This window comes from Engystomops pustulosus, chromosome 8 (assembly GCF_040894005.1).
Source record: "Engystomops pustulosus chromosome 8, aEngPut4.maternal, whole genome shotgun sequence".
Taxonomy (NCBI): domain Eukaryota; kingdom Metazoa; phylum Chordata; class Amphibia; order Anura; family Leptodactylidae; genus Engystomops; species Engystomops pustulosus.
This window is the reverse complement of record NC_092418.1, coordinates 24,346,006-24,370,371: the sequence shown is the minus strand read 5'-3', so window position 1 is coordinate 24,370,371 and position 24,366 is coordinate 24,346,006. Positions and strand designations below refer to the sequence as shown.

Here is a 24,366-nt window from a genome sequence, read left to right as displayed (position 1 = left end):
GTGGTTGAAAAGTGATACACCCATTGTGATGATGGTGAAGTATGTCTTGTAGAGCCGAGAACTCTATGTCTGAACGCACCCTTATGAAATCTTAATAAGCCTCCTTATCTTGCATCTTCCGTCTCCAAGAATAGATCCATTGCCCTACCCAGTAATCTTAAGATAAAGTCACCTAAACTAGTGTCAAAGTCCCTGTATATGCGATTAGAGTCTGAGGCGTGATAACTAACTAAGATAGGAACCAGAATAATCTGCAAGATCCGCAACGGCAGAGGGACTTTACCATCTACTGGCCGATCATTACAAGCTTAGTCTCGTGTGACTGTGTACTGTGTGTACTGTGTGTACTGTGTACTGTACATATCATGAGGTTTCCGTTAACAGGCTGATCAGAATCATGAAGCCATGAAAAGTTTATGCCTGTCAGTGATTACTGGTTTGTACGTGGTTAAAAATGCAATTCCGTTTTGTGTATACAGCTCCTATGAAAATCTATGTGTTTCCAGAATGCTGACTACAAAGTAGACTTGTGTAGTCTGATCCTGCAGCCATGTTTTATAGTTGTCTCCTATTTATTGCTAATGCATTCGGTAATCTCCACCTTGGAAAAAAAACATTGAACAGTGTTCCCCTATTAGGGCGCCCGTTTTTGTCCCACCACCCTATTATGTTGGATGTCTATGATCCACTCCCTTTAACTTTGTACATTGTAACTGAGACATCAAAATGTATCTCTTCAAGGGCCCATAACCGCCATATGGTCTGCCTCTATGTTAAGTTAACCCTTGCATATGTGAGCTAATATTATACCACTGTACTGTTCTAGCCATCTTAAAGGGTCTGTCCTAAAGACACTTAACATATGTATCACAGGATAGCTGATAATTGATTGTTTGGGGTCAGAAAACCTATCACTAGAACGGGGACCATGACATACCATAGCCCCAATGAAAAATCTGTACCTGATCCCTCCAACAATAGTGTGATTGTCCACTTTCAGCAGATAATTGATATTTGTGTTTCTGTAATGAAAAGTTAGACAATTTTACAATAAACTTTCTGTATCAATTCCTCATGGTTTTCTAGATCTCTGCTTGCTCATTGTATAGGAAGCTCCATTATTTACTTTCTGTGGATAAACACCAGATCATGGTCATGTGATGTCACACAGGTGCACGGCTCATTATATCCCTGGTCATGTGATGTCACACAGGTGCACAGCTCTTTATATCCCTGGTCATGTGATGTCACACAGGCGCATGGCTCATTATATCCCTGATCAAGTGATGTCACACAGGTGCACGGCTCATTATATCCCTGGTCATGTGATGTCACACAGACGCATGGCTCATTATATCCCTGATCATGTGATGTCACACAGGCGCATGGCTCATTATATCCCTGGTCAAGTGATGTCACACAGGTGCACGGCTCATTATATCCCTGGTCATGTGATGTTACACAGGTGCACGGCTCATTATATCCCTGGTCATGTGATGTCACACAGGCGCATGGCTCATTATATCCCTGGTCATGTGATGTCACACAGGTGCACGGCTCATTATATCCCTGGTCATGTGATGTTACACAGGTGCACGGCTCATTATATCCCTGGGCATGTGATGTCACACAGGTGCACAGCTCTTTATATCCCTGGTCATGTGATGTCACACAGGTGCACAGCTCTTTATATCCCTGGTCATGTGATGTCACACAGGCGCATGGCTCATTATATCCCTGGTCAAGTGATGTCACACAGGTGCACAGCTTGGTTTATCCCTGGTCATGTGATGTCACACAGGCGCACAGCTCGTTATATGACACAGCTCTGATTAGTCTTTGTGATTTAATGAGCCATACAACTGTGTGACATCACATGACCAGGTGCCAATTTGTATCCACAGGAAATAAACGATTAAGCTTCCTGTTGAATGACAGCAAGCAGAGATCCCTGGTCATGTGATGTCACACAGGTGCACGGCTCATTATATCTCTGGTCATGTGATGTCACACAGGTGCACGGCTTGTTATATGACACAGCTGATCATCACCTGTGCGACATCACATGACCAGATGCCAATTGACAGAAAGTAAACAATTAAGCTTCCTGTTGAATGACAGCAAACAGAGATCTAGAAAAACAGGAGGAATTGATACAGAAAGTATATTGGAAAATTGTATAACTTCTCACTACAGTAACAATATCAATTATTTGTTCAAAGTGGACAACCCCTATAAGCTCATTGGCCAAAGTTTAACCATACACGTTGCACCTCTTAACTTACATCCTTACTTCTCGGTGTGAGTAGACCAATTGTATACATGTCCAATGATTCCAAGAGCCCGTGTTCTTGTTACTGGTGGGTATCTTGGAGATACCCAATAAAAGCTGCACCCTGATTGGTTGAACTTGGCAGATGGTGCGTTAGAGGGTTGTGATATTTGCGGCCCGGTGTGTTGTTGGGTATCTTTTCTCTTACATGTTTTAGTAGCTTATAAGTTGTTGTTACATTTTTTTTTTACCAGATGACAAGGCTCCTGGATGAGAACGGCCCGTGTTTTCAGGGAGCTTTGTGGTTCTTGTCTGGATATAATTGACTTGTGCTGCAGTTTTCAACTTTGTTGTGGAATTAAATTGGCTTCAAATTCCCGGGATTGCACAATCTGCTGGCGCTTAACTGCATGATGCAATAAAATGTGGCTAGAAAGTAAAAAAAAACAATCACAAGATAAATGAGTATCAAATATAGTAACGGGCAAATGCGCGCAAAGAGGTCGATTAAATATAGTGGACGTCGAAGAACATCCTGAAACGGCACATGATAAAAATAGTCATTTTTTTGGTGGAATTTTATGGTGTGTGAAAAGAAGCGCTCTGCCATTTGTTTGTTTGTCTGTGTATTTCAGCAAAGACTATTATAATTATATTGCAGAGGCTCTAGTTTATAGGGTATGTAGCTGATTTATGAGTTTTCTGCACTCTTGGTTACTTTTTTGTCTCTGATATGATTTTCTTATGCAGCCTACATTTCTTATCATGCCCCTGACTTGGCAGAAATTGTAGCGCTTTTTATCTACAGGCAGAAAGTTATAGATCAGTGACATACAACTGTTGCCCCCGATCACAATGGTAGGGTCCAGCATGATGCAACTTGAGCCTGTACCCCCTGCCTCCTGCTTGTGATGGTTTCTCCCTATCAGCTCTTACAAGCAGGAGGCAGGGGGAGCAGGGTGACTATACATCTGAGGGTGGTGGCACACGTCGCGTTTTGAATCCGTTTTTGGGCCGTTTTTAAGCTGTGCATCATTTTTTGAAAACGCATCCGTTTTTGACAGGTTTGACCAATTATCTTAATAAAAACTTCTCAAAAACGGATGCATTTTTAAAAAAGGACTGCTTAAAAACGGCCCAAAAATGCGTTCAAAACGCCACGTCTGCCATCACCCTCAGGCTGCCGTCAAACTATGCGTTTTTAACCCGTTTTTGGCCCGTTTTTAAGCAGTTCGTTAAAAAACGTATCCGTTTTAGACCGGTTTTACCAATTATCCTAATTAAAACAGGTCATAAATGGATTCGTTTTCAAAAAACACATGCGTTTTTTAACACATGCGGTTTTTGACGGACTGCTGAAAAATGCCACATGTGACCGCAGCCTTTTAGAAATACAAGTTCTGCACACAGCATACACTGACCGTATACACAGGTAATGCCACAGAGGGCAGTACACAATTCTGCACTTTATCTGGGTTAGTTGAAAACTGAAAAAAAAATATGTATAGTGACTGAAAAAATTCAATATCCTGGAATATCCCAGCGATCACTATCATGTGAATAAGGGACAACTCCTTTAAGAGTGGACATTGCATTTAAACAGACTGTACAAAACAGAAAAACATGGATGATTCCTTCCAAACAATCACCGCCCCAGTCTTTCCATGGAGCCGAGCTGCAGTACCACAGACAACCCATGGACAGGTTTAGCACTGCTTCTAGAAGTTATGATTTTCCTTGACAATCCCTTTAAGCCTGAGTTGAAAGCAAGAATTGTTTGCATGGGTTTCCTCCGGGTCCTCCGTTTTCCTCCCACACTCCAAAACATACTATTAGGTTGATTTGGGGACAGGGATTGATCTGTGCAGCGCTGCATAATCTATGAGCACTATATAAATAAAGGAAATATTATTATTATTATTATTATTATTAAGGGTATATTATGGTCACACTGGGCTGAATGCTACATTTTTATGCACAGAAATTTCCAATCTTATAAAGAGGGATAATTAATTCCATCTAAACTAAATGAGTGATAAGTTTTCCCCATAATACACTAATGTAGGGTCTAGGAAACCATCTGAAGCCATAACCACTAACTCAATCATTTTTTATTTACATATCAGCATTGGACAATATCCCCCATAGCAAACAATCCTATTCTAAAATACCATCTAGCCCCTGTATAGTCGGACATGGCTAGATCTGCGTCTTCCCATTACTTGTACCCCATTCCTATTCCTATACAACACTGGTGGACACAATAGCCTGAGATATGGTGGATTATGGGGGTCTTCACACATGCCTCCAGCCTATTCTCTGACCACTAAGCAGTCCTGCCCCCCATTGTTTCCTTCACTTTCTATGTGCAAGACATCATTTCCATTGAAATCCTACAAATCCCAAGGTTTACGGCCCGGCGTCTTACAATGATTTGTTAATTAGAGACAGACGGAGGACTGAAGGCAAGGGAAGGATTTGTTTAGGGAAGCCGCCATATCGCTGGCATTGTTACATACTGATTTATAATCAGGTTAGGTTTTTTGACTGGAGGATCTAGAGGGAGTAACACATCAAGCACTCGGATTACAATCCCATGGTCGGATTTCCTTTCCATTTTTTACAACCATATACAAATATAATAATTGTAGACAGGACAGAGCAGTGCTAAGGAATCGTCTATTATTTGAGTCTATTATATCGATGTATTATAAGTTTTGTTCATGTGTTTGTGCGAGAGTTAAAAACCGGATTATAAAAATATAACGTTGACGGTCCACATCCAACTACCACCGTCATCCACATCATACTAATATTTTTGCTATATGTAATAATTAAGTCTTTACAACTTAGCCCTCATAGATTGTTGCTTTCTATGGGACCCTTTTATAACCAGGCTGCCTCACTTCGTTTGCTGTGTCCTTCTGAGTTATTGCACGATCCGGTAGTGGGAATTTACATGTAGAGTAAGACATATAATAAGGATTTACCCCATCACAGACTGTGTTTGGTGTTGTAGCTTATCCACATTCTTTTGAGTGATGCAATACCAGATACAGCCTACGGACAAGGGTGGCGCTATTCTAACTCTTCCTCAATACATGACTGCACAGTACATGACCCTATGGGACAGATTTACTTACCCGGTCCATTCGCGATCCAGCGGCGGGTTTTCCGACGCTGATTCGGGTCTTCTGGCGACTCACTAAGGTAGTGCGCCCGATGTCCACCAGGTGTCGCTGCTGTGCTGAAGTCCGCTGGAGTTCACCGGAGTTCACTATCCTATCCTGGGTGCAGGTAAGTGCAGGAAGTAGATAGCTCCATTCCGAGTGTAGTGGACAAATCAGGTTACTGCAGATCATCAGAATCATTTGAATGGAAGCCGCAGTTATTCAATACAGATACATAAAAATTGGTGGTGTCTACATAACGTCTCACATAGGGGAATATATATTGAAGAATTGCTCATCATGTAATTTTCCGGGATTTCGGCCTGATAAAGAATCCTAGCGATTCACTATGAGACACAATCCAAATCATTGTCACATTACATTGAAGGTTGATTGATAAACTCTCAGGAATACAAAGCGAAATAAGAAGACGCAGGTTTTTCCTCTGACGCGATGCTTGTTTTATTCGCTTTTGGCCGTGTTTCTCAGCATTTTGGCTGCCGCCTCTGACATGTTTAGAGGAAAATTCACAGGAGAGGATGATAAGGAAGAATTCCTATTACAGAGCATCCCCCTGGAAAGTCCGGAGTGATGGAGACTTGGCTGCAGATGTGGTTGCCGGTAATGCGGGCCAGACGCGGGCTACACAGGGACTTGCTTATATTGCCGGGACGCGCGCAGCTGTTTCATTGTGAATCACTTTAGGATGTGATGTAGTTTTGCTGGCCGCAGATCAGCTACATATTCTCATGTCACAAAGGAGAGGTGGAATAAGAGAAAATCACATCCAGGATTACAAGAGTTCCTCAAAACATTAATTTCCCCCTTTCCTGTTATTCAATTTTCTTTACAAAAGTATCATTTTACTTTCGAAACAAGAGGAGCCCACTCCCTGTTGTGCATCACAGAGATCATAGATCCTATAGCTGTAGTAGTCACGGATTGGGCTCCTCATTGGGGCTTATTGAGCCTGCCAAATGAAGTGATTTTGTGGGTCCACCTTCCATAAACTCCTAGGAGTCTCCAAGTTGGATTGTCATCTGCTGGAACGCATACTTGGGGTAGTACTCCAGTCCGACTCTTGATTTTCTACTGTATGGCAGCTGAATAATTTCCTAAGTAAAACATTGAACCCAAAAATTATGTCCCTTAATATGCAAATAAGAGACCCCCAGACTCTATGTTTCCTAAAGAACTTGTACTACTAAGTACGTTCACCCCATATCCATGAGGTAGAGGATAAGTTATCAGTTCCTTGGAGTCTAACTGCTGGGACCCTCACTGATCATAAAAACAGATTGAACTGGGGCTCCAGTAAATTATTACGGGGCCCATATTTCAGATACAGACCCTGGTATCCTGAAAATTAGGTGGATCTTCTGTTGGATCTTTGAGTACCACTTTTAGAGTAAGCATGGACATGAATCTATAGCTGCCTGAGGCAAGCTATAGAATGGGGCCCCCAGCTCCCCATCCAGAAGTAATATATCTGGTTATTTTTTAAGTTAACAGGTTCTCCATTCAGTGTCTCACACCCATATTGAAATTGAGTGTGAATAGACACTATTTTTAGGTGTCAGGTCCTGTTTTGTAACCGGTGACTGCGTCCATTATGCCGGCCCCCATCTCGCTGCAGGTGGTGCCGCCTGAGGCAGGAGGCTCATTGATGCACTACTGGCCTGGGGCCACCAGAGGATCCTCTAGTCCTGTGGTGGGCCAGTCCGACACTGCATATGAATGCTGCACTTTTTTCACTTGTCTTGGAGGTCAAATGATGTCCATAGCAGGGTCCCAGCAGTTAGCCACCCCCGCTTAGCATATGGTTAAAGGTGGTTTGCGGAAAAATCCTTTAAGGTTGCCAAGTTAGCCAACAACCAGGACTGATCGACAGCCTAGTGTGTATGGAAGTGCCCAAACCACAGATGTTATGCAAAAAAGGATGGAACCTGTTGGGTTTCAACATGTCCAATCTTTATGTTTTTAAAGAAGATGTCCAAACGTGCATGTGCCTTGTTTATGGCAGAAGTAGTGAAGTTCTGCCTTCAGTCAATGCCATAGAGATTAATTGAGCAGCAGGGCAATTATTAAACTCTTCACTTGTCTTAGAAACGACCATTCTTGTCTCCCCAAATGATTTTATTCTTTTGGAAACAACCAACATCTCCCTGCACACATTTATATCCAAGGAAGAAAGTACAGCCAAGATGCTGCCGGCCAGAAGCAATTCCAGGAGGCCCCAATGGACTTTGCTAGAGATTAAACAGCGCTTCCTGTTTGTATAAGATTAATACCAATGTTCATCCTGCACTTCCTGGTTCATAGGTAGACCGAAATACATTGATCACTTTAATTTAAAGTAGATAGTACAGTGACATTGTGATTGTGGGGATAGATCTATAAAAATGTGGGATAAATATGGGCTCCGTAATGGCTGCCAATTCTAGAAATGATTTTCTACTTATATCTATTAACCATCTAAGTAGGAGACCAAGATAACTTTGAAATCTAAAATAATGGTTTATGGAAGTTATGGTGAATCTTTAGAATCGAGTTCCCAAACAACAACCAAAACCCACATAATTTATCTAAAAGTGCCAACATGGAAATTTAAGCAGCAATTTATTGCTAACTGCTCTGCCAGAATCGTATCAGCGTCCTGAGGTTACAAATACGGTTGAAATATGCAGTCACCTGCAGCCCCTTATGTGTCATGTCCTGGGTTGCCTGGGGTTGCAGACGGATGCATTAAGTCGTGTCTGGAAACTCTTAGCTGGGGCAGTTATCTAAGTGCCCACCTAGATGGCTATGAGTGCCACTTCTGGCACCCGTGCCGTATGTTCACCTCCATTAGTTTAAAGTCTTAAGGTAAGTAAATGTAAAGAATATGGAATAATGCTCCAAATTAGATTATGGATAAGGGTAAGGCAAAGTAGGCTGCTGCCTAGGGCTCCATTGGAATAGCTACATAGAATATTATATACTACTAAATGTATATGTGAATGTTACAGGCACCAGGAGAGCTTATTCAACCTCATAGTATGAGAAATCCCCCTGATTTTTCAATAGGAACGTTCAGCCTTTATTTTCTTTGTCCTATTAAACAGTCGGGGTCATATATTTTTTTCTTTATATGGTTTAACTGGTCAAGTGATCATAAATCTTTGGGGTCCTATCATTCCCCGTTTCTTCAAACCCCCCATGTCTTTTCTCACCAAGTCAAGCTGAAAAGCTAACATAGGACACCAGGAGGATAGGGGTGATCCCTTTGTGTTCAACTCAATGCCGGCCCCCGATGCTTGTGTCTTTTGAGTCCTTGCTTTCCACAACAATGACCGATCATTATCCAACTCTGAAGGGTCTACACTCGGAGACCACTGCCAAGGGATCTTTAGTCGCTTGTCAGTCCCCATAGTCTCCATTGAACTGTAAGAATGACAATGAAAGGAGGACTTGTTTCTTTAAGAATCTGACATTCTTTTCTGTCTCCACAGCATCGAAGTGGGAAATGCACCAATTAATCCTTTTCCGTAACCCAATATAATTGGAGAATTTATTATAATGTATTATTATATTGGTCTAGAACGACTTATTTTAAAAATCCCCTATATAGCCATAGATTTAAAGGGGTTTTCCATGAATTTGGAAAACTGCCAGGAGGTTGGGGCCAAGGTGAAAGAATAAAGAACAAAACTCCCAGTTCGTGGGTTGCTCACATACCTCCATTAATGGACCCTGTGCCCAAGGGGGTCAGAGAACCTACATCATCCAATAAGACACAAGACGTTGCTTCCATTTTCTCATCACTGAGACCCCCACCAATCCTGACAGCAGGAGATCAGTCCATTTAAAACAGATTTATATCCCTGGAGTACCATATAATCGTTCTTTGTTGTTATTAGCAGCAGGACTGTGAATTATACATTAATAATTTTAGTTTCTTCAAACACATGTCCTAACACTGCTGTGTTCTTAGCTCTTTGCATTGAGCTACTCCATTGAGCTCCTCCCCTCTGCTCTGAGTTACTGCTGTAGTATTAAGTTAGAAGCCTGTAGAGCTTTAACTCAGAGCAGAGGGGACGGGCTGTGGAATAGCTCGGTGCAGAGAGCTAAGGTCAGAGCAGTGTGAGGACACACTCAGGTCACTGCATTTGGAGAAACTCAACTTAAAGGGGTATTCAGTCAATTTGAGGTTGTTGCCTTTTAACGGGACAGGAGATAACTTCCACTGATCAGGGGACAGAGGTCCCTTGTACCACCCAAATGCATGGAGTGGCTTGTGATTTCTAGGATTGTGTCATGGAAAATGAGTTGAGTGTCTGTACACATGTACCTGGCCTTTCTATTTATTATGGGGTACAATGGGCCCCTGTTCTTGTCATTAGGGGTGATCCCCCAAATGTTATCTTGCTATCCCTTACTGCTTAAGTCTATCCCTTTATTTACCTATTCCTGTATAAGGTGCTGTCAATGTAAGAGAATAGCAGCATGTAAAATCATTAAGAGTCAGTGACGCATCGCATGGGGAGTCTACGATTTGTTCATATCTAGGAACGTCTATTGCCCCTATATCGGCTAGTCTTACTCTCTGATTGACCTCTTCAATCCTCAAGACATAATCTGATTAACATACAAGATATATAATTGGGTTACGACTTCACGGCTTGGGTACAGCTTGGGGTCTGCAGGGACAAGCCCCTGGAGCTGTGTATATGTATGAGCCGTCATTGTGTGACCGGGACGCCAGTCATTCCCAGATGCCTCTGTGTGGAGTCAGGGAGTCATCTGGTAGGACATATGGCCTATGTAATGGGCAAAGAGAAAGGACATGAAAAGATGAAGCCATGTTTGCTTTCCTGCGTCTAAAAATATTCAGGATGAGCCATTAGTTAACATACAGCTGTATGTCCCCCCCTATAACCTCAGGGGGGGGTAGGAAATTAAAAATTTTCAGGCATAATCTAGCTTTTGTGAAGCCATTAAATACAAAAGACATTATGTTAAAAAAAACTAATGAAGTTCTGTGTCACCGCAAACATTTTGTTTCCGCAGAAGTTACTCCATGTTCGAAAAAATTATTCTGTAAACAGAAAATCTGTTGTTGTTTTTTTGGTTCACATAACTTGTTACCTAAGCACAAAATATACGTTTACTACAATGTGGTGAGTATTTTTGTGAAGACATAATTCCTAGGGTGATTTATCAGAAGTGTCTGAGGTAAAACTGGTATAGTTCTAGTAGCCCAATCAGAGCTCAGCATTCATTTTATAAACAGCTGTGGGAAAATGAAAGCTGAGCTCTGATTGGCAACTAGAACAATTCTGCTCTCATACACTTCTGATAAATCTCCCCCTATGTATTTTGCGTCCATGTAGGGTATTTTGTGATCACCTAATTCATTGTGCTGTATTTTGTGCTTACAAAATGAATTCTGCGAAAAAAACAGGGCCCCAAAGGATAGAATCGTATCAATGGGGGTCATTTATCATTAGGCAGGGACAGTTCTATGTCTGTTTTTAGAGCTCCTCTGCCTGTCAAAATTATTGTGGCTTCGGCCCTTTAATAAATGTTTAATGCTTTATTTGCTTTTTATTTTTCTCAAAAAGTTGCAAATGCCTAAAAAGTCGCATAGTCACTCCAAGGGACTGGCATGACTATGCGACTTTTTATGTGACTTTTAAAGAAAAGTCGCAAAGTCCTGAATATGGCTTTACGCTCCGTTGCACAAGCAGTAGTTTTATGTCGATGTCAGAATAACGCAGTGGCGGATATAGCCCTGTGCGACTTTTTAGTCGCAAAAAACCTCTATGCAACCTTTTTTTAGGCTTATTAATGACAAAAAAGCCCAGCAAAACCAGTAATAAATAACTCCCAATGACATTACAGACAGTGCCTGAGATTGCCATGGGCCCTGTCTTCTTCAGGGTCGGAGGCTCCACATGTTCTCGTGTACAGAGGGCTATTGTTGCTGGCGCTCCGAGGCTTTCTGTCACCGCAAATGATACTGGGCTTGAACTTGCCACGGCGCTGACCTGTGCATCTGTCCCTATCCAAGACATAGGAGACAGCAGGCACTGGGGGATGTCAAGGCAAACAGCACGTTCTCATCAGTGACCCCTCTAGTGGTCTGCGAGGCCTTGTGTCATGTCCAAAGCAAATAAAAATTGGATTTTGTCTCTTCTTGTCACTTTTATCTTCCGCTACTATGTATAAGACGGAAATGCAGAATGTCAGGGGGATGTCAGAGAATTATGGGGTTTATGATAAAATCTACTGCCATTTCCCACAGAACAAGCTGTTTAGAAATTTTTCAGGGTTGTCTACGGAAGAAAAAAATCTGCTTTCAGGCCGCAGGCAAACGTGGGATAGCTCCAGCGATTTACAGTCATAAAAAGTTGAAGGGATTAAAAGAATTATTTAAATAAGGGACTCAAAAGATAGTTTTACAGTGCAGGATTGACATGTGCTTTCCATAGTCACCACTAAAGGGAGCTTAGTAGTGCAAAAGTATGCAGATTGCTCATATGCTCCCTCTAGTGGTGGCTGCATGTAGTGAGGAAATTGTGTTTCAACTCTAAGTTTGGTGCTCTGTCTCAGGAGATGGATGAGGATCCATTTGGCAAGCTCTGTGTAGCGCTGCATAATCTGTGTGTGCTATAAAAATAAAGGAATTATTATTATTATAAATAAATGTAAATTGTAACTGGGCCAAACAAATTACACATTAGAGGCCAAACCTGGGGATGAGATTTTTGGTTGTGACTTTCCCTTCTTTCACGACACGTACATACTGGTTTGAGTGTGTATGTGTATTGGTGAAATGGAAGGAATTGCTATTGGCCAAAATGTGTCAGACACATGGGCTAGGTGCCATTTAAGGTAGAGATGCAAAATACCTCCATTGAGTTTATCTCATTATAGAAGGTCAAAAGTCTCCCCATTGAGGGATTGAGCACTCCCCGCAACTGTCCCAGATTGAGTTGGAGAGTCCTGGATTTTTGGGCCTGTCCTGTTTGTCTTCCAGGCAATGATAGAGTTGGATGCAATCGTTGGCCACCATTAAGTCTCTGTCTCAGAAGAAGATGGGGTATCATAAAATGGGGGCTTGTGGAAGGGGGGAAATAATAAATGGGGGCTACAAAAAGGGGGCATTAGAAGTTTGAGGAACATTATAGGTGGGGGATAAAAGAAGGGGGCATTATTAGTTGGTGGCTAGGTTTGCCCGAGAAGGGGGGTAGTCTGAAGATTTTGGCTATAGAATGTAGCTGAGTACCTTCTGTCCTGTGTCTGCCCTATCCACCAGGGGCAGCATATGCTGTATAGGGCAGTTGTCTGTAACCAGTCATAGCAAGTTAGAAGTTGTAGTTACACAACAGACATTATTCATTAGGCGTTTAGGTAAATTATTTCACACCAGGCCTCTATGCTTATCCATCAGGTACAGGGATGACTGTAATGACTCCCTCCCTGCAGTGAATAGATCCCCCCCTAGTGGCCACACAAGGCTCCTCTACAATGCATGAGGCTCCCTTTTAGGATTTCACAAGTAAGTGTTATATCTGTCAGTGGCACAGGCCCATGTAATCAGCCCAAAGTGATAGTGGGGGTGTCAGAACCCCCCCCCCCTGTACACCATAAAATGTGACACACTTCTGTCTTTTCAACAAACACTTCGCTCCAACACGTATCTCTGACAGCACTTGGACAGGATGGACCCAAGAGGGACCTCGGCTCGCAACGGATCTATTTATATACCAGCCTGTGGTGCAAAGAGGGAGCGCGGGGAGCGAGCACATGAAATCAGAGATTAACCCCGTCCATTCTAGAATCACTACTCCCTGCATTTATAGTAGTGCTACGGAAATACAGGAATAGTCAATCACTTAAAGGGGAACTCTGTATTACTGTACTCTGTATTACTGATCAGATCAGTGGGGTCCAACTCGTTTACCCTGCATCCTCCAGCTCTTCATGTGAATAGGAGCAGAACTGCAGTTTCCTGAAACCACATCTATGAAGTGGACTACCCCTTTAAGTGTATATTCACATACTTATCGCAGGAAAGTGTAGACCTCTCCCATAACTCTTAATTGGTCAATTTTGCAGTTTTATGCAATCCTCAGTCAGATGTATAGAACAGCCAAAGAAATTTCTGCAGCAAATCTTCCCCTTGTATTAATCCACTGTAAACTTTCTTCTACTGCAGTCACCCGTATGTATAGTAACTACAGCCTGGTTAAAGGGCTTGCACTTGATTAGTAAAACATGTATACTTTATTTTAGCAACAGCGCCACCCTTGCCCACAGGTTGTTGTTGGTACTGCAGCTCCACATCACAGAAATGAATGGGAATGAGTTGTAATCTAAGACAAAGGCAGTGCATAACTTGTAGTGCTACGTTGTATGAGAAAAGCAACCTGTTCTTTTCATTGTGGACATGGCCTTTAAATGTAATATTCCATGCTGGAGACTTTCCGTAGAGTAAACAGTCTCCATCAGCTAAATATCGCAGCCCTCTCCCCACACGTCTCCTCCTGTCCTGCTCCCTCCCACGTGTGACAACAAGAGCAGCCTGCAATGAATCCTGAGGGATTCCACTGCAGCGGGGCGTGTCTGTGGCGAAAACCACGCCCCCAATACGCTGTTCTCGCGGCGACAGGGCGGGCAGATGTTTCAAAGTGGGCGCGGCTGCTAATTTGCACGCCCCCTTAGCGCGGCAGTTCGATGCGATCTACCGAAGCAGGGCGGGGCTGAGTGTCAACGCCTACAGTATGGGCGGGGTCTGGGCAGTCAGAGATTTTAAATTGCAGTTGTGCGGCATTGAGAGGCAGAGTGTGAACGGAGGTACAGGAGGGAGGTGTGTGCGGCTAGAGCGGAGATATATACAATGCTGAAGAACTGCGGGAGGAAGCTTGTGCTGTCCCTGGTGGGCGCTACCCTCACCTGCCTGCTGGTGCTCATGGTGGACCAGCAGACCAGGCAGGTAGTGGTGCTAGAGCTGCCAGAAGACAAGGAGGACTCAAGACAACTGGTGCTGGAAGCTGAACAACCTCCTGCCCAGGCTGTGGACGGGCAGGAAGCATCTGCTGACACTTCCAAGGCTACCCAGACCTTCTCATCCTACATTAACAAGCTGACCCGGGTGAGGAGAGACGTGGAGCAGGTGGCCACCCCATCCACCGAGGCTACCAAGCCCCCAGTAGAGGACATCACCCCTAATGACGTCTTCATAGCGGTGAAAACCACCAAGAAGTTCCACCGATCCAGAATGGACCTTCTCATGGACACTTGGATCTCCAGGAACAAAGAACAGGTGAGAGATTTGATGCAAAATTGCTACTGAAACATTGTAACAGCACCTCGGCTGAAGTGACATTGGCTAAAAAATCTCTTCTCCCATATCATTTATGTTACACTGAATAAGAGACATCTGTGCAAGGGCCATGGTTTGGTGATGGCTTCTCATTGGAGATCTTCTATGAGATCTTGATCTGCAGATTTGATGTCTATGTTGCATCTGCCGATAAATATCTCATGTCTTTGGTAAGATGTCCAGGTCTAAGTGGCTTGGAATTCTAATTGCTTATCAGATGTTGGCTTGGAATTCTAATTGCTTATCAGATGTGGAAATATGGGTTAATCAAATTATGGGTTCCACCAAAAAAGCCTTGAGTCTTCTGCAGCCTTCTAGTTGGACCTTACATGGTCACCTCTAGACGACTCTCTACAAGCCTAGTGTATCTTTGTGTGGTCCAGACATTAAAGGTAGATGTCTACATTTTTCTCCATCATGCCTAAGACCATGACCACCCTGACTAGATTATGCATACTTGTCATCAAAGGTCCATGTTAGGTGTCTTCTTCAATGTAGTTTTGGATGTTTTTCTCTAAGATGTTCCCATATAAGTACTAGGTCCTTCTTAAGTCTTTAGCAACTTTTGAGATCTTGATATGATGTTCTACTAAGGCTTTCTGTGAGGAACCTTCATTAAACTGAGGCTTCCATACTTGGCCTCAAGCTTTTACCTGGTATATAGTTTCTTCTCCCATTCAACAGAGTAGAATTCATTGGGACAATTTTTTTCCTTAAGGAAAAAAAAAAATCCGGCTCCTGAATGAGAATCCGAGTCTCCATTGAAGATCAGGGAGAGAGAGAGAGGATATATTTCAGGAGTCTTATAGAATGACATCCCTTAGAATGAATGTCTTCTTTGGTTTCTCATTGTTTTGTTCGGTCTTGCAGGCAGTTCTAGTTCCCAGGGACCGAGGCTGTTCTCTCACGCTGTCCCCCTGCGTCTGATAACAATGCCCCTTTTCTCCAAGCAAGGAGAAAGGCTTTTGCCGCCTCTTCCATGAAGCTTTTATCATGGGAACACTTAAGTCCAAGCTATCGCTGTGGTGTCCAGGTCAGGTTGCCTAGAGAAGTGGGCCAGTGAAGCCCTAAGACAAGAGCGGTGGGGGTTAGCTAGTAAAATAGTAAGGAGGGGGTAGCAGCGTTCTGGGATCCCCTTTGACAGGTTGACAGTGCTTGTAGGAGACATGAAGGACATGGGGAAATGTGACCAAGAATAAGCTTGGACGCGGAGTCTTTCATGGCGACCTAGTGTTGGGTCTTTGAGATATGGCTTGACAGCTATAGATGTGTGGGATAATCCTCTGGAATAAAAAAAAAAAGCTTCTCTGTACCGTCCCTTTAAGAGTCTCGAAAATGGTTTTATGCAAATTTCTTTAACTGTTCCTTCTGCAGAAGATGAGGCTTTATCTCTTTCATATTTAGTCAGCAAAGATCTTGTGTTTTGTCAACAGTTCTTACTAAATCGTCCTTACGGCACAAGTGGAATTTCCAGTCCGCTCACTTCCAGCGTGCCCCTGGGTAGTAAACATCCAATGTTTAACCCAAAACAGAGTAGTCACCCACTCACACACACGCGCTCTACCTCAATTATTGGCACTCATCTCGTATAGGAGTTAACCCTTCCAGTTATTCCTGTGTCTTGTAATATTTTACCTGGTTGCCTTGGTGGACTTTGTATCTTTGAGGGACACAATAGCCAGCGGTATCCTATGTCTTATTCTGGTGCTCAGATACTGTTACCTTACTCCATTGTCTTTGATTTTGGTATTGGATGACTATTTTGTTTCCTCATTCTGAAAATATTGACCACCCCTGCCGGTAACTGAGCAGAGAGCTTCTATAGGTTTCTTCTAGGTAACATACCTTGTAGAGCTTGAATGTCACAAGGTGGCTTGTTGCTAGAGCAATACCCTCTGGCGCCTATTAAACTTTGATATTTCAGGAGTGGAATCTGAGTAGATTTAAAGGTTTTATTAAGGACAATGGTGGCCCCTTAGGCACTCAGTAATATGTAGTTTCTATTTGGTAGTTCTATTTATGTAGTTTCTATTTGGTAGCTCCACGCGGAGGTGAGATATTCTGCGTAGAGTATGTGCCTATGGCCATGAATGGGTTAGGCGCTATGCACTTATGCTGTTAGGATCCTGCACCCGTGGCAGTGACAAGACAGAGGTTGCTTCTGTCCTCGGGTTTACCGGCTCAGGAGAGGCGTGCCGTGCACCTGACATGCTCCTGACGTGCTCCTCTGTGTATATATCAACAAGGTCGAGGCTGGAAGAATTCCGATTTGTGTTTGTGGTATAAACATACCTGAGTTTATGGTCCAAACTTATCAGATATAACTGGGAGAAACTGGTTCTGACCACCTGGAGCAAGTTCTTGAGGGGCCACCAGAGATTGCAGAACCAGTTGAAATACAAAAATATACAAAACAGGGTGGGGAGGTAATTTTTGTTATATTTTTTTTAATCGCCAGGGATGAGCTGCTTGTCCTGTATCAGGGGGGTGGAGAGGCACCTGCTCGATCAGCTGTACTGTCCTCCTCCCATAACATCTTCAGCTGAGCAGGTATCATCCTGTCTAACCTGTCTGCTGGCACCGCAGCGGGAGATTCAAATTTTTAAAAAATTCACATCCAACATGGGAGATTGCACCACAACTTGTTAATTTAGTATCAGTCTCCAGATCTGTATACACAACAGTTACAAAATTATATGACACTACCCCCTCCGGTCAGAACTTTACCCATTGTTAAGACTAGTAGCAAGACCAGACCTCTAGGGGGGCAAAGCGACGGAGGGGTCGGTGGGGTCTTCATTGTCCACACCTACAGTAGTGGTGGTCTCTATTGTTCCAAGAGGAGTTGGCATCCTGTCATTATTTAAGCTGCTGATTTTTAGAACAATGATGTTTCCTCTGCCTCTTTTATTTTTTCTCCTAAGGGTCTACAAATTTGGTGACCAAAACTTAAAATGTTTTCTTTTTTCGAGAAGTGCAAGGAGACGAAACTAAATGTTCATATCGAAAGTTTCCTATGAAAAAAAAACAGAACTCAACAGTGAGTCATGAGCTGTTAAGAAATTCTGTTTTGCAATTTTTTGCTAATTTTTGGCCACTTTAGCAGTAAGAAAGCTGCCGCCCTCCTCCCACCGCTCCTCGCCTGTCGCTTTGACATTCACTGTCACCTACAAGTTAGTCATGTTGTAAAACTTCCGAGACTTTTTTTTATTATTTTCGCAATCGACACTAGTTGACCTTTAGGATGTTAACCTCGCGCCTTACGGAAAGTTTTCGCTATACTTAATATTTGGGTAAAGCAGACTCTAAGGGACGTTGGTGTCCTTCACAATGTCAGGGGGACATCCATATATTTTTATTCCATAGGGGTAGAAGGTGACGCTTTGGAATGTCCAGATTCTTACATTAGCTAGGGAGCAGATAAAGGTTAATTGTTTGGGTTTTATTGGATTTCCTGACGTGGCTCCTCAAGTCATGGGCCAGGCAGGAAGGGGTGTGAGGTAGCGATTCTGCAGATCACAGATATCTCCCGAGAGGTGACACTTAGGGCTTTAAGCAGTCCCGTCCCTTCCTTCCAAGGAGCAAGGAGCAGGCAAGCAGACTACAAGCTTCCGGAGTTTCCTTCCAATAAAGGGGGTGCATGCTGTTCCTTTCCTGTCCATCCATACAGAAAGGAGACTCTTCTTTTATAGCCAAGAATCATCGCATTGTCTCTTTGGGGAAGGAGGAGGGGAGGGGGGGTAAGAACACGGATCAGATTGTTCTTAGCAGGACCTGGCCATAAACAGTCTTTTTATCTATTTATAGTATAAAGGCAGCTCCTAGTGAGATGAAATAACCGTACAATAAAAAAAATAGCGCACATTCCTACCGCCGGCGTTGTGTCCATTGGGGAAAATGTGGCTCGGAGAAGTTAAGCAGTGGACGGGGTTTTAAGAATTGTGACAATGGACACAATAGACACTTTAACCAATTTCTCCTTTTCTTGTGTTAAATTCAACTCCATAAATCTTGGACCCACCCCCTCAGCTTCATTCATTTACCCCCACCCCCTCCTTTGGGTATCACGGGAGGAAGAATAGGTCTCCGCATCAATCATTTTCTTTTCTTCTCCCTTCAATACCCCAAGCTTAACCAAGCCAGCTGTATGCTAATAAGGACGGACATGTCTCAACTTAAACTTTCCCTTAATAACTAGGGGGGTAGCGGGTGACATTTAGCCCCTTTTGTTTTCTAACAGGCTCCCAACTTTTCTCCCCAGACACAAAGAATACCCACTGCCAGTATAAATGGTTGTTGACAGTGGAGCTAGCACTTCAGTTCCTTTACAGAGCCACTTCCCTCCTACCACTTTGTCTTTTGTTGCCCTGTTTCCACTTTGTTTAGTTTTTTTACTTAGCTTTTACCTAAAGCGAGCAGCAGCTGGCATCATGTTCCCTGAATCTCTTTTTTTTCCTGCTTTCTCCAAAACTGATTGATGGGACTTGTGTTTTCTCATGTTGTGAATATTTTCCTCCCCACAACAATGAGGGTGCACAATGAAAACCTAACCACAGAGAGACAGCCGACATCTGCTAAGCCTTAGCTGTGTAAATAAGGGAGTGCGGCCGGGCAGGTGGAGAAGGTAGATCTGGGCGGGGTAAGGAAGGTAGATGGCAACCTTTGCCGGGGCATGAGCCTAGCGCTTTAAGGATGTATTGAGTTACATAGGGCGTGAAAACAAAAAAAAAAGAATTTTTGAAGCAAAGTCGCAGGCAGGTGTTAAGGCTAAGGATGGGGTATGCGATGCCAAGTCTCGTGCCATAGAGAGAAACAGCTGCTCTTACAGTAGACAATATCTTATAGAAGAGTAAAATGGTCTATTATACTTTGCGTTGATTGTTTAGGTTATTATAGTACCTTAGACCACCACGATCATTAGGATCATCATCGCCTTCTCTGTATTATACATCTTCTGTATAACAAAGCACTAGAGTTAAATCCTCCTCCATTGTCATTTACCAGCCTTGGGTTAGGGGGGTGGGGGGTTATTCTTGAATTTTTTAACCAACACAGCTGTCTCTATACAAAGCCTCTCCACACAATAGAATCTGCTTGTGGATCAACACGGGGGTAGTCCCAAATTACATGCTCCGTCCTCTTAACCATCTGCTTTTTCTCTATACTATTTGAATAAGCCTCCCAGGTGCATGGAAAATAAAATCTAATCATCTTTTGTTGGTTTTGTATCTTTCAGACTTACATTTTTACAGACGGGGAAGACGAAGAGCTGCAACAAAAGACAGGTGAGATGGGGGGTTTATGTTTTCCTTAATTTAATTTTGGAGGGAATTTAACACCCTATGCCAATTCTGTGGAGTTTTAGGACGTATTTGAGTTTATTTTTTTCCAAAATAGGCTTTAAAGCAATAAAAAGATAGAGTTGATTTAAAATCATCCTGTCTGTCAATATAGGAATAACACAAGGGGGTTTAGTGCCCCTCGGCTTTGTTGAGGCATAATCCTTACAAATGGCCGCCGTCCCTCTCCGAGCTCCTTAAGACTGTATCTTACTCCTTTTTTTTAATGGTTAAGACCTTCTTAACTAGACTGTCGAGGAGTTATCTATAGTATTAACCAGTATGGATAGTGGGGGGCTGGAACACCAGCAGAGGGGTGGGTTTTGGGCTAATGCGGCATGTGTAATTTTTTTTTTCCCCCATTGAGTCTAGGTCATGGCCTTTATTCTCCTCATGTAAATGATTTCCATTCAGACTACTGATACAGCTTCTATTGAGAGCGCACAGCCAGTAACAGGTGGCCTGATCTGGGAAAGTCCACGCTCAATAGGACAGAGTTCCTTGCAAAAAAAAAAAAAATAGCTTGGGGAGGACCGACTTGTAATTAACCCTTTCAAAAATTTCCCTCCGCATGAGCTTGCCCAGCCCCCAGTTCTTTGCAAAGTGACAATGTCGTGTTCCATCTGCTACCTCCATCCCCCAGTGTGATGGGTTATTCTCTACTGTAACCCAACACCCTCACCCCCAGCAGCTGTATTAAACCCTGCATGCAATGACCCATCATAACCCATAAGTCTCTTCCATTTTAACCATATTTTTCCCTTAATCTTACAGGAAACGTCATCAGTACCAACTGCTCAGCAGCTCACAGTCGTCAGGCCTTGTCCTGCAAAATGGCCGTGGAGTATGACAAGTTTATCGAGTCCGGCAAAAAGTAAGTGTCCGGAATACAAAATAAAATATCAAAAATGGTTGATATAGACATTACATTGAGGTCATACTGTGCTAGCTTGTTCTTGGATCTAATTTTTGCACCGTTCTCCTTGTCCTTAGGTGGTTCTGCCATGTGGACGATGATAACTACGTCAATATGAAGACTCTGATCAAACTGCTGTCTCGATATTCACATACTAATGATGTTTATATTGGAAAGCCAAGCTTAGATCGGCCCATCCAAGCAACCGAGAGAATCAGTGAAAGCAAGATGGTGAGTAGCATGGACCTACTTGAGACCCCATAAATGATGTACCTTTAAGATAGTCTTCTAAATTTTCTTGGACCTGTATAATGATGTAGATTATTTTCACAGCGTCCAGTCAACTTCTGGTTTGCCACTGGAGGAGCAGGCTTCTGCATCAGCCGTGGGTTGGCCTTGAAGATGAGTCCATGGGCAAGGTAAGGATCAATATATTATAAGTACCATGACATGTTTAAGGAGTCACAATTCTTCTACTTAAATGATGCTTTCGTATGGAATTTTTTTTTAATAAGTTGTTTTTTCAATAGTGGTGGACACTTTATGAACACCGCCGAGAAGATCAGACTTCCTGATGACTGCACAATCGGTTACATCATTGAGTCTGTGCTTGGTGTGAAATTGATCAGAAGCAATCTCTTTCATTCGCATTTGGAGAACCTGCACCAAGTTCCTCAAAGTGAGATCAACAATCAGGTAAGCAAACCATTTTGGATGATGGGAACTACAGAAGTCATGAGCGCTTGGCATTGTTGTCTGGATAGAACATGGGTTGTAACTGGTGTTTTTTTGTTCTACAGGTAACATTAAGTTACGGAATGTTTGAAAATAAGAGTAACACAATCCTGATGAAGGGGGCTTTTCCGGTTGAGGAGGATCCTTCAAGGTAAGGATCATTTTTAGACTTTTGGATACTTAGTGGCCCATGTACGTCCATGAATCTACTCAAAGACCATATTTGGTATCAAAAGCTGTGGTATCTAAACCCAACATGGGTATTGGGTTGGGAGTGATTATGATGAAATTGTATGTCACCTAACATCCCATATGAAAGTCTATAGTTGTAATACCTATATAAAGATGGCTGTCTAGATCTAGTCTCTAAAACATGTTCTCCTTTTTCTAGATTCCGATCCATCCATTGTCTGCTGTATCCAGACACTCCCTGGTGCCCCACAAATATTTCCTATTAGAAGAGAACAAATCTTCTTCAACCTCGTCCCAAGTTTCCCTGGTATCCAAAGGGCTATGTGGGACCTGTACGTGTTACCCTTGATGTGAACGTCGCCGATTTCTGGTGCTGTGCATGGAACGCACAGTGTTTCGTTACATAGGCTGCTGTGCGGCCGCTTACTGTCTCTGCCTGAGCAGTCAGTGACAGCTTATCTCTACAGAACACCTTCCTCGTGTGGCTGGAGAGGTGTGCGGACTTCTGGAACAGAGCCCGAAGACGGACATACCTAGTTCTCGTATGTTGCACGGCTCGGTCAAGGACTATAGACTCTTATACAATTGCTTTGCAGTGTCTGCTATTCTTATAGAATGTATGCCAAGGACCTGCTCGCTAAGAATTTGCTTCCTGTGAGCTACCTATAGTTTAACTACTTAAAGCTTTCCCCGTAGTGGACCAAATTTTTTTTTTTGGACAAAATTTTTTTTTTTCAAGCACCAATTCTCTAGAACTGGACCAATGATCCTTGTTCCCTAGTTACTGAAATATTTTACCATTTTGGTACTTTTTATAATAATTCCAGCAGGACCTTCATGGTGCTACAAATTTTTTGACTTCTTGTAGGTCTTGCGTACAGATTTGGGAAAGCTTTAAGTTATTCTAGAGCATGCCCCCCCCTATATTTTCTAGGCTCCGGAATCATGTCCAAATGAAGACCCCCCTACCCCTATATTGTTATTTCATTGTACTTACGCTCTGGTACTATCAAGGTGTGACATTCTCTAGTGTTGATTCTTGAGGGTCACCACTGGGAATGTTATCTCAGATAGGATCATAGCCTTTACCAGGTTCGTGCCCGTGTTCTGCATCGTATTTGCTGCAGTTGTGGTTGTCAACTGGGTAATAACTTCAAGGCACTTTGATTTATCGTGTATGAATATTAGAGCTGGACTCTAGAAGCACCTAAATCTGCTGCACTGGCTAAGAACTTCAAGTCTTGTCCTCATCCTTCCTCTTAACCAATATTCATAGTCAAGAGGAAGCAGAGGGAGTTGTAGTAAGGCCTTAAGGCCACTTACTTTTTTTTTAGACTATTTTTGGGTTCAAAAGTTTCAGTGCTAAAACTCTGCCAGTAAAGACTCTGTTAAGGACCAAACTTTTTCAAACCTGCTATTCTAATGGGCCTACATTTGAATTGGGTATAGTACGGCCTTGTATACAACGACTTGGCACATTAGTTACCTGTAGATCAGGTGTGAGCCAAAATAACCTCCAGCCCATGTTACATAACATCTTAACCCTCTTTCTCGAAGCCCTGGCACCTATGTCTCCCAGTTTAACTCTATGCAAAACTTTTACCCCCATGGAAACTAAATTTTCGCATTTCGCAGAGTCCACCACCCTTTCATGGACTGGAACACCATGCTGATGTCAAGCAGCGGTCTACGGTCATACTGCACAGTTGTGCTCTGCAGACTTGCTATGCCACTTATTAGTTTCCAGCACTCGGTGGGTGATTTCTCGCGGGTCCATTTATTGGCAGAGTTTTATGGCAGCGTCTAGGTGACACTTTTGGGGAGTGTATTATTTTTGCCCATAATGGGCATAACTTGTATATGATGTAAAGATGCAGTATTTTTACTGTAGATCTCACAAAAATTTTTAATGTATCTAATGAATTTATATTTTCTGTGGATCAGAAAATGAATTTTTTAAAATCAAAATCTGTTCTATCTTAAACGCGCTTGCATTATTAATTTAATTGTCCCAGTATCTGGGAGTTCGTTGTTATAGTACTTTTATATTTGTTTTTCTAAATCTAAAGAGAATTAACAATTGTTCTCAGGGGAATTATACCTGGTGTCAGAGTGATTCTGATGTTTGTCGTTCTCTGCTTGCAATAAAAGCAGTTTCTCGCAGAAAGTTGTTGTATTGTCTCAATATTTATTGTGCCTTTTGTGTATTTTACTCATCCGTGATCACATGATTGGGGGAAAGCTTGGGGAAAAATGCAGGAGTAGAGATGAGCAGATCTGGACTTAAGGTTTGGCAGCTCCTCCTAACCCGGACATGTTTCTTAAGGCAGCTTTATGGCCTTAACTATGCGTAGTTGTGATTGGCCAGGTGG

General features: G+C 42.8%; 1 protein-coding gene across 1 annotated transcript; it reads left to right on the top strand.

Moving 5' to 3' along the window:
* Positions 1-14,255: 14,255 nt before the first annotated feature.
* On the top strand, positions 14,256-24,161 carry LFNG (LFNG O-fucosylpeptide 3-beta-N-acetylglucosaminyltransferase). Its single transcript, XM_072120327.1, has 8 exons — positions 14,256-14,752; positions 20,049-20,097; positions 20,926-21,025; positions 21,145-21,298; positions 21,401-21,486; positions 21,598-21,763; positions 21,868-21,953; positions 22,194-24,161. Exons 1-8 carry the CDS (start codon positions 14,327-14,329, stop codon positions 22,258-22,260), a joined length of 1,134 nt encoding a protein of 377 aa, XP_071976428.1. The 5' UTR covers positions 14,256-14,326; the 3' UTR covers positions 22,261-24,161.
* Positions 24,162-24,366: the final 205 nt, after the last annotated feature.

What these genes read in the sequence shown, in the direction of transcription:
- LFNG (XM_072120327.1), top strand. Translation starts at nt 14,327, where the DNA reads ATGCTGAAGAACTGCGGGAGGAAGCTTGTGCTGTCCCTGGTGGGCGCT. An exon ending in TCTCCAGGAACAAAGAACAG is followed by an intron (nt 14,753 to 20,048) that starts GTGAGAGATTTG and finishes TGTATCTTTCAG; the next exon opens with ACTTACATTTTTACAGACGG. An exon ending in GAATCAGTGAAAGCAAGATG is followed by an intron (nt 21,299 to 21,400) that starts GTGAGTAGCATG and finishes TTATTTTCACAG; the next exon opens with CGTCCAGTCAACTTCTGGTT.